Genomic DNA, 13,524 nt, shown 5'->3' with positions numbered 1-13,524 from the left:
GGGTACTTAGTCAATAATTTTAACCTAAATGACTCTTTTAAAAGTAAGGAAAAAAGAATGGTGCTAGTTAAAAGTTTTATGAAAGTGTTTGATGTCAGAATTTGTTATATGTATGTTGTAATATTGTATGTCTTTTTGGTCAACAACCGTAATAAATTTATCTATCTATCTATCTAACAATGCAACAATTAAGTAACGGAACTCAACATTTTTAAACCAACTCAAGTGGAAAGAAAAGCTCTTGAGATTTTTTTTAAATGTTGCATTGCTGTATTATTATATAAGAACACTCTAAAATGTTTCATATTTCTTTTATGTAAAAAGTTTAAATAGATAAAATGCTTCACTGGTTTATGTAATGCAATTGTTACAGTCACATGGAGTAAGTTTACATGCAACACCAAATAATGATTTGGAGAAAGCTCTGTACTCATTTGCAATCCTTGGATCAGCCTTTCCCAACCAGTGTGCCTCCAGATGTTGTTGGACCACAACTCCCATCAGCCTCAGTCAGCATTGCCAATGGTCAGGAAGATGGGAGTTGTGGTCCAACAACATCTGGAGGCACACTGGTTGGGAAAGGCTGCCTTAGATGGATGACCAGCACAAACTAATTCACTGATTCAGATACAATAGAAAACTGTGGTTTGACCAAGCCAGAAGGTAGCTAACTGAAGTGCAACACATGAGTACAAGACTCGTAACTGTAGCACTGAATCATGGTTTGGAGTAAGTCTGAACTAAGCCGTTGTTTTTCAAAAAGATTTAACTGTTGTGTGTGTAGTGCTGAATACATTGTACAAAGTATCAACAGAAGTGAACTACTTCATATTGTGTAAATTATTTTTTGTAGTTTAGTACTGGTTGGCAGGGGAGAATTTTTGCAAAGAAAAGAGATTCCTCCTGCATAGTTGCCTTATTTCTGCTACAATAATTCATGCCAGGATTAAGTGAAACATTAAGACAAACAGTCACGTAGTGTCATAAATCACATCTACAGAATAAAGAACTAGAAATATGGGACCTAAAATAAATGATGTTTCTTTGAACTGATACAGAGGACTAAAGACAAAGAAAATAATATCACATTTTAGTAAAAAGTTGCCATGGAACAGGGAAAGGAAAGACGAAAATGCTTGGATAGTTAAAATGCTAATTAGAAATCAATCTCTGCCAATTAAATATCAACAAAAATATCTTTCTTTCACCCCATTCCTCTTTTTGTCTATTACAACAGGAGCAGAATATATGCAACAATCTAGCTATCAAGTCATTGCATGGTAAAAGAACACAATTAATTCCAAGTCTAAATCTAATTCTGTGGTTTTAATGAACTTCCTAAGGAAAATCAGCTGACTACTGTGAATAACATGTCTTATGTTTATTTTTTTTCTCCAGAGTCTAACTTCCAGCCACACAGGAAAAGTCAGCTATATTAAAAGCCAACCTTTTCAACATTTATCTTGCTCCCCACAAACTGTAGCCAAGGTTTACCACTTGTCCTTTGCCTTGGGGTGATAATGAGCCTGGAATTGCTAATGGCTTAACTCGCAGCAGCGCAGCAGCAGGACCGGAGGAGCAAAGTGGCTGTGATCTCTCCACAAGTCAGCACATTTTCCCATTTGCACTAAGTCTTGCTTTAACTTAGTATTACATGTGAACTAGGTCAGTATGTAGCTACAGAACACATCCATGTTACTTAAATATATCCTGCAATAGGGACTTTGTATATTTACAGGACCTCCATTCTCAAACCATGAGGTCAGTATGCCAAGGCCCCACTCCCTGCAACATTGGCTTCTGAAATAGGTTTAACAACATACAGTTCATAACAGATTCCTTTTGAATATTCAGTCTCACAAAGGATGTGTCTAAAATGATAGAACATGTAGTATGTGGCCTGTAATTTCACCAGGGTGGTGGTGGCTCTCTTAAGTAGCCCTTTATTGACTGAGCTCATTCTCATATGGAGAGCAGCAGAAAGAACATCTACAAAACATCTACCGAATACTATTCGGGGCTTTTCTCTCTGTTTGTGGTGGGGAATTATCTCAGGACTATGTTAAACCCAGGGTAGCCAATGTGGTGCTCTTTAGATGTTGTTGGACTCCAACTCCCATCAACCCAGGCAACTGGCCATTCTGGCTATGGCCCTACAGAAGTTATGATTCCTCCTGATGTTGTAGGACTACATCAGCTACTCCTTGGTTAAGCAAGTGAAGAGGAAGGCCAGAAGGAATTAAGTAGGTGCCCAATCCCAGCCATGTTTTTAATTAGTACTGCAAATTATCATGCTGCAATATACTTGTGTGAAGGAATGTGAGCCGTTGAGCATATGCAAAATGCCTTACACTAACCAATAAACTATTGTAAAGCTACTGTTCTTGTCAACCCCAACATGTGGGATTAGAGTTAAAGACCTGAGGAGCGCATAATGATTAGGCATGATTAAACCAAAAATATTTCATTACACGAAGAGCAGGTATGTTTTCCTGAGGGGATACTCCAGTATGCAGTCCCATTACTTTTTTTGCAGCCAACCTCCTGCCAACACCCTCCTGGAGTCTGTCTCTACAACCAATCAAGCCACAGCAATTCCCAAAAGCTTAGTGTATGCTTGTGCTTCAAAGCAAAGCAGTCAGAGAATCCAGCAAGGTCAGTACAGCTAATCAGCAGACAGTATGAATCTACTTGCATGCTAATTGGCTCCCACCATCTATTGTTGTGGGGAGGAGAGAAACACGAGGAGGAAGAGAGTCAACAGGGGTTAAGAGAGGACAGTTTACTGAAAAGAGGAGGGACAGCCGAGTCCGATTTGAGAGGGGTTTTGCATCAAAATCTTGCTAAAACCAAGGGCTTTCAAACAGTCCCACACAACCCATAGCAGCCAATGCAGAGGGTAGGTAAGACAGACACACGGGGGAGATGGGGCTAAGAGTGAGGCAAAGCAGCATTTTCTCACAGAGAAGCGGGAGGAAGGAAGGCTGAAAGAAAGAAGGCTGAAAGAAAGAAGGCTGCTTGTAAAATACAAGCATTTTTTTCTCCCTTGGTGTTTTTTGCAGATTGTCTGGGAGAAAGTGGAGGAAGAGAGACAAAGGGCTAAGAAGGCTGGAGGTATGTTACAGACATCACTGCATGAGACAGAACTCCTCACAGCTGATCTACAAAAATCATGTTTCTTTCCTTTGTAAAATACAGGCAGCCTCATTCTTCTTAGCCCTTTGCTGTTTCTGTCTTCCCCCACCCTCTATGAGGCTCTCTCTCTCCACCCCTCCACTTTCTCACAGACAATCTGCAAAAAGCACAATCAAGGGGAAAAGAACTGCTTTACAAACAATTCCCCTTTTATTTTACAGGCAGCCTTCCTCAGCCTTCCTTTGTCCCCTTCTTTGTGAGGAAATGCCACCTCACCACACTCTCCACCCATTCTTCTAAGCCTTCGTTCTCTCTCTCCCCATGGCTGCTGTGAGATTGTGCAAAGAGAAGCAAACACTTGTCAAGCAATGCCCCTTGTATTTTACAGGCATCATGTGCAAGACAGAAGTTCTTTTCTCAGCTGATATGTAAAACACAGGGGGAAGAAACCTGCTTTTTGAAGATCAGTTGTGACAGGTACTTTTCTTGCAGGCAGCCATGCCTGTAAAATACCAGCTTCTTTGTTCCCACACCCCATGGAGATGGGAAACAACCACTTTGCTAGCTCTGTGTTTGGTACTTTGGGAAGCACTGAGCACAGGGCTAGCAACACGCCATGTGCTGCAATTTCCAAGCACCTGATTGCCAGCAGGATGTTGTGGCTTCAGAATCCCCTGGAAGGGTTTTTTTGATAAGTGGGTTAGATAATGTCATGTGATTGACAGGGGGGTGCCCCCAGTCACCTGTCAATTTGGCCTGTGAGGCTGATCCTGGTGACTCATGAAGGGACCCTGGACTTCTAAATTTGCCACTACCCTACTGATGAAGAGAGATATTGCATTGTACAGGATTAAGTGAATGAGGTGGCACAGTGTCAAGGTGATCTTATACCCTACAGTCCCATGCTATTGGTCTTGGGAGAAACACTAAAGCTGGAGTTGCCAGCATAATGCACAATGGCACCTATGAGGATTTTGCCTGGCTCCTGTGAAGCCTCTGGGCTGTCTCCCACTCACTGCCCCATTTGTCATGGGATAGCCACAGTGGTTGGTTATCTTCCCACCATTTGAAAAGTACATGAAGCTAAGGAGGAAGCTGCATTTTGTATTGTGCTCATTGTTGTTGTACGACACATTGAATATAATTTGTAGAATGGCTGCATACAAATTAAGAGATGATGCCAGAATGATGCCCTTTTCCTCTTTTAGCTCTGTGAGCTTTTCAAAGATCAGATGAGCAGCTGAACAGAAAGAGGAGCAACTGAGAAAACAAAAAGGGTAAAGGGGAATAATCTAAAAAATGGAGGAAAATGGAGTCAGAGGGAGAGAGGTGAGACATCCAGGGTCAGCAAAACAAATCCTCTCAAAATTGCATCAGTTTTTTACAACTGCCCCCCTCACAAATCATAATCAAATCATAGATCAGAACTGCCTCCAGTAACTGAACAGATCTGGTGCTTTCCAGAGCTGCCATGGAAGCCTACATCCAAGGCATAGATTCTTATGGGTCCTCATAATTTTTACAAACCAAACCACCGTAAGATTATAGGTCACCTCTTTGTCCACAGATGTGATTTGCTGCACATAATAGTAGCAGCAAATGTGCACAGAAATTTCTTCTCCCAGTACTCAAAATCGGAGCAAATATTTATAAACATGGTAGATATAGGCAAGTTATATAAAATACATTCTAAGATAAATGTGAACTTACTGTTGAGAGCCATAATGTTATCTATTCCTGGATGATGAAAATTGATACCCATACGACCTAAAAAATGAAATGGAACATATTGGCATCATATTTTATGTCCATGAGGCAACTTTTCAATTCTAGATTTTGCAGCTAAATAAAAACTAGAGTAAACTTTTCCAGTTTTATTACTATCAAGTTTTGGTTATTCTATACCTCTCAATAAAAATATTTAATAGCAATTCTGTGTTATATATGCTAAAAAAGGATAATAAAAACTGAATGGAAAAAATTGTTCAACAAAACATAATATTTCTGTTCAGACTTACTTTTTTTAGATTATTAGCACAAATGGCAGCCATATTTTAATTTTTTATATCACCCTTCTGCCCAAAGGAGTCCACGTCAGCAAACAAAACAATACAAAGATTTAAAAACAATCAAATATCCCCACAGCTAAATAAATTCATGGTTAGCAGGAACAGTATCTTTTAGCCATCAAATCTATGGATGAACAGAAATGTTATAAATTGCACCTAAAGGTTAATAATGAGGGGGACATAAGCACCTCATCTGGGAAGGCACTTGACAAGCAGGGAACGACTACTGAGACGGTCTTGGTGTAGGTCAACATCAGCTGGGCTGTACCCAGTGATTGCACCAGTGACACTGTGACAAGGGCTCTCCCGGGATCGTAAGGCTCATGATGGTTGATATTGGGGGAGGTGATCTTTTGGGTACTTGGCTCTCAAGACATTTATGGCTTTGTACACTTGTTCTAACACCTTGAATTGGGTTGATAAGTCACTGGCAGTCACTGCAGTGTTTTCAGAACTAGTTATGGTCCCACTGTGCTACTCCACTCAACCTACATGCAGCTTCTGGACTGTCTTCAAGGACAGCCACATGTAGAGCTTGTAAGGCGCTTGTAGCAAGATCAAATATGTGAAATGCTCTGAAGACTTTAAAGTGCTTTATAAATGCTATTATTACAAAACCAACCAATACATTCACCTTAGCAGAACTACCACCTACTACCAGAACACAGTATACACTTTTGAGAGCTAGTAACTTTTAATGAACTTGTTTGCAAGGCTGACCTGATCAATTCAGCCTGAAAAGCAACTTTGGATTACCACCTACAGTGACAACATTAGCATGCCAGAACCAGAAAATGAGGCAATCATAAGAACATGATTAACATATTTGGGAAACTGAGTTTGGGTATGGTCACACTGCTGTGACTAGCTACAAGTATTCTGGAAAGTACACGCCTGCCCTAGTAGAATATATGTTAATACTTATTTGAATATCTTATATAAGACTAATAACTTATTTTTTAAAATTCTAAAATAGCAGTTGAGAGTATCAACAGGAGTTCTAGCTAGTTCACTCTTAGCGATTAAAAAACTATAGCCAAATTAAACAACAAGCTTTTCCATCCACCGATACATATAGAATACATACTCTGGATAACAGAAAAGTCGAATACAAAGCCTTAGACTTAAAGTATCTTACACTTTGCAACAGCTTGGCTCCTTTATAAGGTAATGAGTGAAACAGAAGGAAAAACTGCTTGCAAGAAAACAGTGCTGAATTTCACCACCATCAGCTGTTACAGCAAACTCCACTCTTAGATAGCTTATTTAGAAACTTGAGTTAATGCAGGAAAGTTAAAAAAAAAGTCTAGAGAAACCTCCTTTGAGGTTGAAAGGAGAAAAGAGGCACCTATGCTAGAATTTGATACTCAAATGAACTGTTTCACATTCATTCCCAGAATATCCAGTTCTGAAACTAGCAAGCAAGTTAAATCTTGACCTATTGTGGCATAACAGAGATAGCCCTGTAGCCAACATACAGGACTGCTTGGGTAATCACCAGGGCCAGCACCAGACTGCAGTGGGCCCTTGGGAACCAGACTGCAGTGGGCCCTTGGGAACCAGACTGCAGAGGCCTTTGGGGCTTAAATAGGCCCGGCCATGTCAGTGGATTAGCATGCTGTGTGTGCATGGGTGCCAACAGCCAAGGTGGCAGGGGGCTGTTGCCTGGGAGGGTGGCTGCTGCTCCGTGATCCATGTCTACATCAGATCGTGAGGTACGTGCTCTGCAATCTGATGCTAGTGCAGAGCAGGAGCTATACCTGCCCCTCCCCAGCAGCACAGGCCCCTCAGCCAGTGCCTAATCTGCCCACCCACTGACGCTGAGCCTGGTGACCACTCATTCCCTAAAGGGAGGTGTGCACATTAGCGGGAAAAAAAGTACATGAATGCTATCTAACCTTTAGATATGTCTGCAGAAGAATCCCACATGGTACACAAATTTTTGCCAAAATAGCTATCAGCATAATGATTGCAATAAAAGGTTACCCAAGCATTTAAACTGTTTTATGGTTAGACATGAGTGAATAAGTGAGCATGTTATGAATTACAACTCCCAATGCACATTTAATCTTCTTTCCTCTGTTAAAGCTGGAATTGTGCTATTCAATCAGATATAAAAATAGAATCAAGTGAGTGACATCGGGGGGGGGTGTTAATTCAGTTGCTCTGCCAGGTGCTGCCTGTGTGACATTTTGTCACCTGCCCTTGGTCTTCTATTTTTAAGTTGCTCTTGACAACTACCTTCCCAGAAAAGCAAAAATGTCAAATTGCATGAGTAGTCACACATTACACGTTCTTAATACTAACAGACCTTAAGCAGAAAGAAACACGTGATAGTTTCAGTCTAAAGCTCCTCAGTGAATAAATTAAAACAAACATTTGACATTATTTATTTATTCATTTGATTTATATCCTGCCCCTTCTTTCAGTTGGAGCCCATAAAATGTTGGTTTGGGAAGTCACTCAGCAATAGGATTAGTAATCACCAGAGGTTCACAAGTATCTTAAGAATGTACAGAGTCAGTCGGTGTTCTGCATTTCATCTTAGCTGTACCCAAGAATCTCAGCTTTTAAGGAGAAGACTACAGTAAGAACTAAGAAGTGTCTGACTGAAACTAATACAAACACAACTGCACTTTCAGGTTGCCATGCTCAATTTCAAGTTCAAAGTGATTAAGAACAAAATAACTTTAAGTATTATACAGCCACAAGAGTGGCTGTATACAATAGTCAGCATGGATATTTCGCATTCCGCAATGTTAAACTGAAAATACCCCCCACATGCCATTCTGATCTTTCTCATAAGCTCATTTCAAAACAAAACCTTACAAAACTTATAGTCCTGAACTCAGAAACAATTGCTTAACAACCCTCTAAATTTTCATGGTGATGCACAAAACAGAGAGAATTGAGAGTTCAACGTTTAAAAAAAGAGAAAAAACCCAGACCCCTTTTGGACTTTTTTGTCAGAGTTCTCATAATCTGTTGAAATTCAATAAAAATCAGCCTTGTTCACAGAGTACCTGTAAACCTATTGCTGACCTTGCCCCCTACTCTGACCTTCATCTTCTGCAGTTTAAAAGTTTAAAAAATACCTGGCTGATATATAATTATATATTTTATATTTAATTATAAAAGAAATTTTGGCTTGAACTCAAAGATAATGTTGGGCATGCTCAGTAAGAACCAACTGTCAATGCTCTAAAAGCCAGACACAGCTGCTGGGCTTGCCTAATCAGGGGCCACACCCACAAAAGACTTTGATTTCACTTGAGCCAGCCATGGCTTCCCCCAAAGAATCCTGGGAAGTGTAGTTTGTGAAGGGGGCTGAGAGGAGACTTCTATTCCCCTGACAGAGGTCTAGTGGCCAGAGTGGTTTAACAGTCAGCCACTCTGATTGAAGGTCTGTGAGGTGAACAGGGCATCTCCTAGCAACTCTCAGCACCCTTCACTAACTACACTTCCCAGGATTCTTTGGGAGAAACCATGACTGTCTAAAGTGAAATAAAGGCCTGGTATGAATGTGGCCGGGAACAGCTTGGTTTAAATTTGGATGGGAGGCTACATGTGCTTGCTGTAGAATAAAAAGGTGGGGGGAAAGCTGAAAAGCAATGGTACTGTTCACAGTGTTTTCCTTTCAGAAAGGAAAGGTGCTTCTCCTCTGCCCACCCAATCTCCTCCCCTCCCCTTCCTGCCCTTCTCTTCCCCTCTTCCCCTCCCCCAGGTCAGTTTCAACTATCCTAAGCATGACTGCACAGGAGTAAATCCCACTGAACTAAAAAAGCACGCAAATGATAAAATCTGCCCTCCCCTCCCTCTTGCCTCTTCCCTCTCCCTTCCTTAACCCCTCCCTTCCCACTCCATCCCCTTCCTCCCCCCCTCCCCCCTCATGATCAGTTTCACCTATCCTAGGACTACAACCTGGGAGACCAGGGTTCAAATCCCCACACAGCCATGAAGCTCGCTGGGTGACCTTGGGCCAGTCACTGCTTCTCAGCCTCAGAGGAAGGCAATGGTAAACCACCTCTGAATACTGCTTACCATGAAAAACCTATCCATAGGGTCGCCACAGGTCGGATATGACTTAAAGGCAGTCCATTTCATTTGCAAGCATGATTGCACGGGAGTAAATCCCACAGAACTCGTTAATCATGCAAATGATCAAACCTGTCCTCCCTTTCTCCTCCATCCCATCACCTCCCTTTTGCCCCTTCCCTCCTCCTTCCTTCATCCCTCCCCTTCCAATCCGCTCCTTCCCCCTCCCTTTCCAATCCCCTTCTTCCGCTCACCTCTCCCCGTTCTTCCTTCCCTCTACTCTCCCCTCCCACTCCTCCTCCCCCATGGTCAGTTTTACCTATCCTAGCCATGATTGCACAGGAGTTAAATCCCATTGAACTCAATAAGCATGCGAATGATCAGACCTGACTTTCCCCTCCGTCTCTTCTCCTCTCCCTTCCTCCTCCCTTCTTCCTCTCCTCCCTTGCCCAGGCTTCCCTCCCCATGGTCAGTATTACTTATCCTAAGCATGATTGGAGGGGAGTAAATCGTACTGAACTCAATAAGTATGCAAATGATCAATCCATTCTCAGTAAACTTGCACAGGATCCCATTTCTTACTTCCTGGACTAAAAAGCAGGGAAATTCACTAATAGGCAAAAACCCTTGTCGTTTAAGAATGTACCTATATAGCCAACAGATATTTCTATCAAACTTTAAAAAGAAGGGAAACTGGGCAGCTCTAGTGAATGCACCAGGGGAGCAGGAGACCTGACCTCCTATCTGAGATATTGTACTGCCCTACAAATTCGTCACGATGCAAACCTCCAAAGAGGCTCACATCAATGGAAAAATGAGATACAAGCCCTGCCCACAGGCTTATAAGTTTAAAAAAACAAATACGACAAACGGGAGGAAGGGCGGGATATAAATTAAATAAATAAAAAGGAAGTGGTGGGAAAAGGTAGAAAAGTGAGATCAGTTTGACAATGCCAGAACCAAATGCTAAGTTTTAAACAGGCATTTATAACAGTGGGGACCAGGAACATATTTTTGCCAATTTTATTACACTCTGTACTCAGATCACTAGGTTTACTTCAAGATCTACTAGGGAACAAATTTTGTTTTTTTGTTTTTTAATTGTAGTATCTGTATTAGCTGATGTTTTCTACTCCAGAACAGATATTCTAATTTTACTTTGACTGAAGAGTTTGTTATTCAGATAGCAAGGAACATATTACTCAGCATAAGCATGACTGAGGAGAACTACGGTATTGGCGTTTTAAGTCATAATTCTCTATTCCAGAGGCATTACAATGTGAGTGAACAATTTCATGTACATCAAGTTTCTCATTATGTTCAACTTAACAGAACTTAAGTAATAATGAATGGCAAGAGTGATAAAATCCCACCTGTGCTTTACTTGAAGGCTTCAAACACCTCAAAGTACAAGAAGAAGCCATAATTCATACCAATATACAATAGTATGAAAACAGTTGCTATCTCATAGGAAGACCTTAAATTCTTCACAAGGAGGAGAAATTACAAACAGCTATTCACCTACTCAGAAAAAACATGCTAAGTTTAGACATTAGTACTGATGAGTCAAACACATTGGTTATCAGTTTCAAAAATACACTAATAAATATTCTCATGCTCTAATAAAACCTACTATGCAAATGCTATATTTGATGTTTTATCAACACAATGATCCTAAAACCTCTGTAGTCAATATAGCCTTCAAAAACTCTACAAAACATTTGGAACAGAAATTGATATGCTGACCAATAATACTTCAAAATGAAAAATTCTAAACAGAGGGACTCCGAACACACTTTATGTAAACATTCTGTTTAAGCACACAATGCCCTCTTTAGTTTTTGCCTTTCAGCAGGCAGTCCCAGTGGTATTGAACCAAAAAGAGTTAACAACCAGCTGTGTAACTCCAAACACGAGACCTCAGCTGACTAGATGTGGGTTAGAGAAATTGTGGGTTAGAGAAATTGTGCATTCCTATAGGGACTAAATTTCTTTCACTTAACAGTGTCTGTACCACAATGTCCCTCAATTGCTTGGTTCTCAGTAAGGCAGAGAACTATAATAAGAATCACCAGCAGAGTCAATATTGCTGAGCAATACAGCTACATAACAAAAAAAAAAATCACCAAAATAATTTATAACAGACATTTTAAGGATTTATCGTTCATTAGAAAAATGATCTACAATTGAACAATAGTGGTGGCTGAAATACTTTTCACCAGTTCTGTGCAGAAGGCAATTTATAATGTACACAATGGACTGAGTAATTAAACATTATTACAAAGCACACAGCAAGGACATGAAACTCAGTTTCCCCTTACTTCACAAATGCAGAGTCAAATGTGGCACCAGGGGTCTTCTTCGACATCATGCAGCCAGTGATGATCATCAAGCTTTTTCTAATGTCATTCTGTCCAGCTACTCAGCACAAGAGAGAAACAGGCAGACAGACTCTCCCCAAGTTCTCAGTGCATTGCAAGGGACTTGGAGAACAGGGACAGGTCTCTGCTTCATGCCTCATAAGTGGGATACTAAGTTCTGAAGACACTAATTAGCAACAAGAATCTCTTGCTACTTCTGAATATTACCTATACCTGACGTGAAGCTATGAATAGGATTAATAGCAACTTGGTACACTCAGTAGGTTTTCATTACTGCTATTAAAGTGATATATAGTTATTACTCACAAAAAACTGGAAAGCCTACGAGCAATAAAATATTGACTAAATGTGTGGGTATTATTTATGGTTGAAACATTTGTGGTTTCCATAATAATACAGATGTCTATATGTAGGCTGAAGTGGAAGGGATCTATATACCTTCTTCAGCTTTTACATTACCTCATCTAGTACACCAGTTTTAAATTTGGGCAGTAACACTGCAAAACTGAAAGATAGGCAAGGAAAAAGGTAGACTAGATGGAAGGCCAGTTTGCACATGACATTAAACCATAATTTTAAAAACATGATTTCCTACGGATGAAGAGTACACACTGGTGTATGCTTCTCAAAAGTTCCTGAAGCAGTCCTGTCTCTACTATTTCCAAGCTTCAGCTCACCATGCCTAAGAACTCACCTTATTCTTGTGAACGCAATTTGTTTTAATACTGAATTTTAAGACTGCCAGAACCCACCCTGGGACCTCATGGTGAAGGGCAGCATTATTATAATAATTATATAATTATAATTATATAATTCAAAGAAGGAGGAGGAGGAGGTGGCCAAGTGTACTCTGAAACTAAGCCCTGGTTGAAGCTCCAGCTACCCACATCTTCGTTTCCCATGAATGAACCTCAAACCATACAGCAACCTGCTATGGACACATGGTTTACCAGTTGCAATGCTAGCTTTTTAGCATTCATGGCTACTTAAATTTCACCTGTCCAAAAGTTGGACATTGGTGCTTTGTAAATGCAACAGCACCACTACAGTTAGAAGCAAGGTAAATGGCCTGCAGGAGTACTTCATCTCATGCCAAGATTGCTGTTCAGTGACTGATAAGAAATAAATGGAAAACTGTTCACCCTACCATGCCCTGAACAACGTAAAAATAACTCCATTGCCAGTTGACTGCAACATGCACCAGATATGTTGCACAATGAGAGACAATTTTGATTGTGCCAATTAGCTTGGAACAACTAAAAAAAATGAGTAGCTAAATAGAAATATCAGAAGAACAGCAGGGGTTCCTTGGAACCCTACTTTTTACATATGTTATCTTAAGAGCCATGCTTTGTGGTACTCAACAAGACTCAACAGTGATCCAGAACTACCTGATTCTGCAGCACATGCTCACTCCCTTGAATTCATATAAATACTATATTTTAAAATGTCATTTCTGAACAGTTACATCTTCTATTTTATTCTCAAGGTGCGCATTTGAAGAAACAAGGCTTGACACCCAAACTTAGGTTTCAGCAATAAAATCAAGTCAAATGAAATAAGGCCCTTATTCCTTCATCAGATAGACAATAGGTTTTTAACAGGGTTATCACTTTCTCTTTTACAAGATGCTCAGTACTAGTAGTCAGTACTGGCTAAGAGCGCTTCCTTTGCATACAACAGTGTTCCAGTTCCCTTTCCACTAGGAGAAAGTAGGCCCAAGATCCTCTTATTATTCAAAGTGAAAAAAGGTAATAGAGCCAAGGCAAAAACAGGATCTCCCCCCCCCTTTTGCACTTCAAAAGCTGTGAGTATAGTGTGTTTATTTATCACAATGAATCTTAAAAAGTACTAAATTATTATTGTCATAGCCAGTCAGCCTATGATAAGACTTTAATTGCTCA

General features: G+C 40.4%; 1 protein-coding gene across 6 annotated transcripts in view; it reads right to left on the bottom strand.

Moving 5' to 3' along the window:
* Positions 1 to 13,524, bottom strand: part of CPEB3 (cytoplasmic polyadenylation element binding protein 3) — a 117,380-nt gene that overhangs the window by 65,346 nt on the left and 38,510 nt on the right. For all 6 annotated transcript variants that reach the window (XM_061635546.1, XM_061635550.1, XM_061635552.1 and 3 more), the window contains one exon: positions 4,846 to 4,902. In XM_061635546.1, the coding sequence (XP_061491530.1) occupies positions 4,846 to 4,902 (57 nt within the window). The remainder of the gene's footprint in view (positions 1 to 4,845; positions 4,903 to 13,524) is intronic.

Source organism: Rhineura floridana, chromosome 7, assembly GCF_030035675.1.
Source record: "Rhineura floridana isolate rRhiFlo1 chromosome 7, rRhiFlo1.hap2, whole genome shotgun sequence".
Classification (NCBI taxonomy): Eukaryota; Metazoa; Chordata; class Lepidosauria; order Squamata; family Rhineuridae; genus Rhineura; species Rhineura floridana.
Note: the sequence above shows the minus strand (reverse complement) of the source record. Positions and strands in the feature narration are given on the sequence as shown.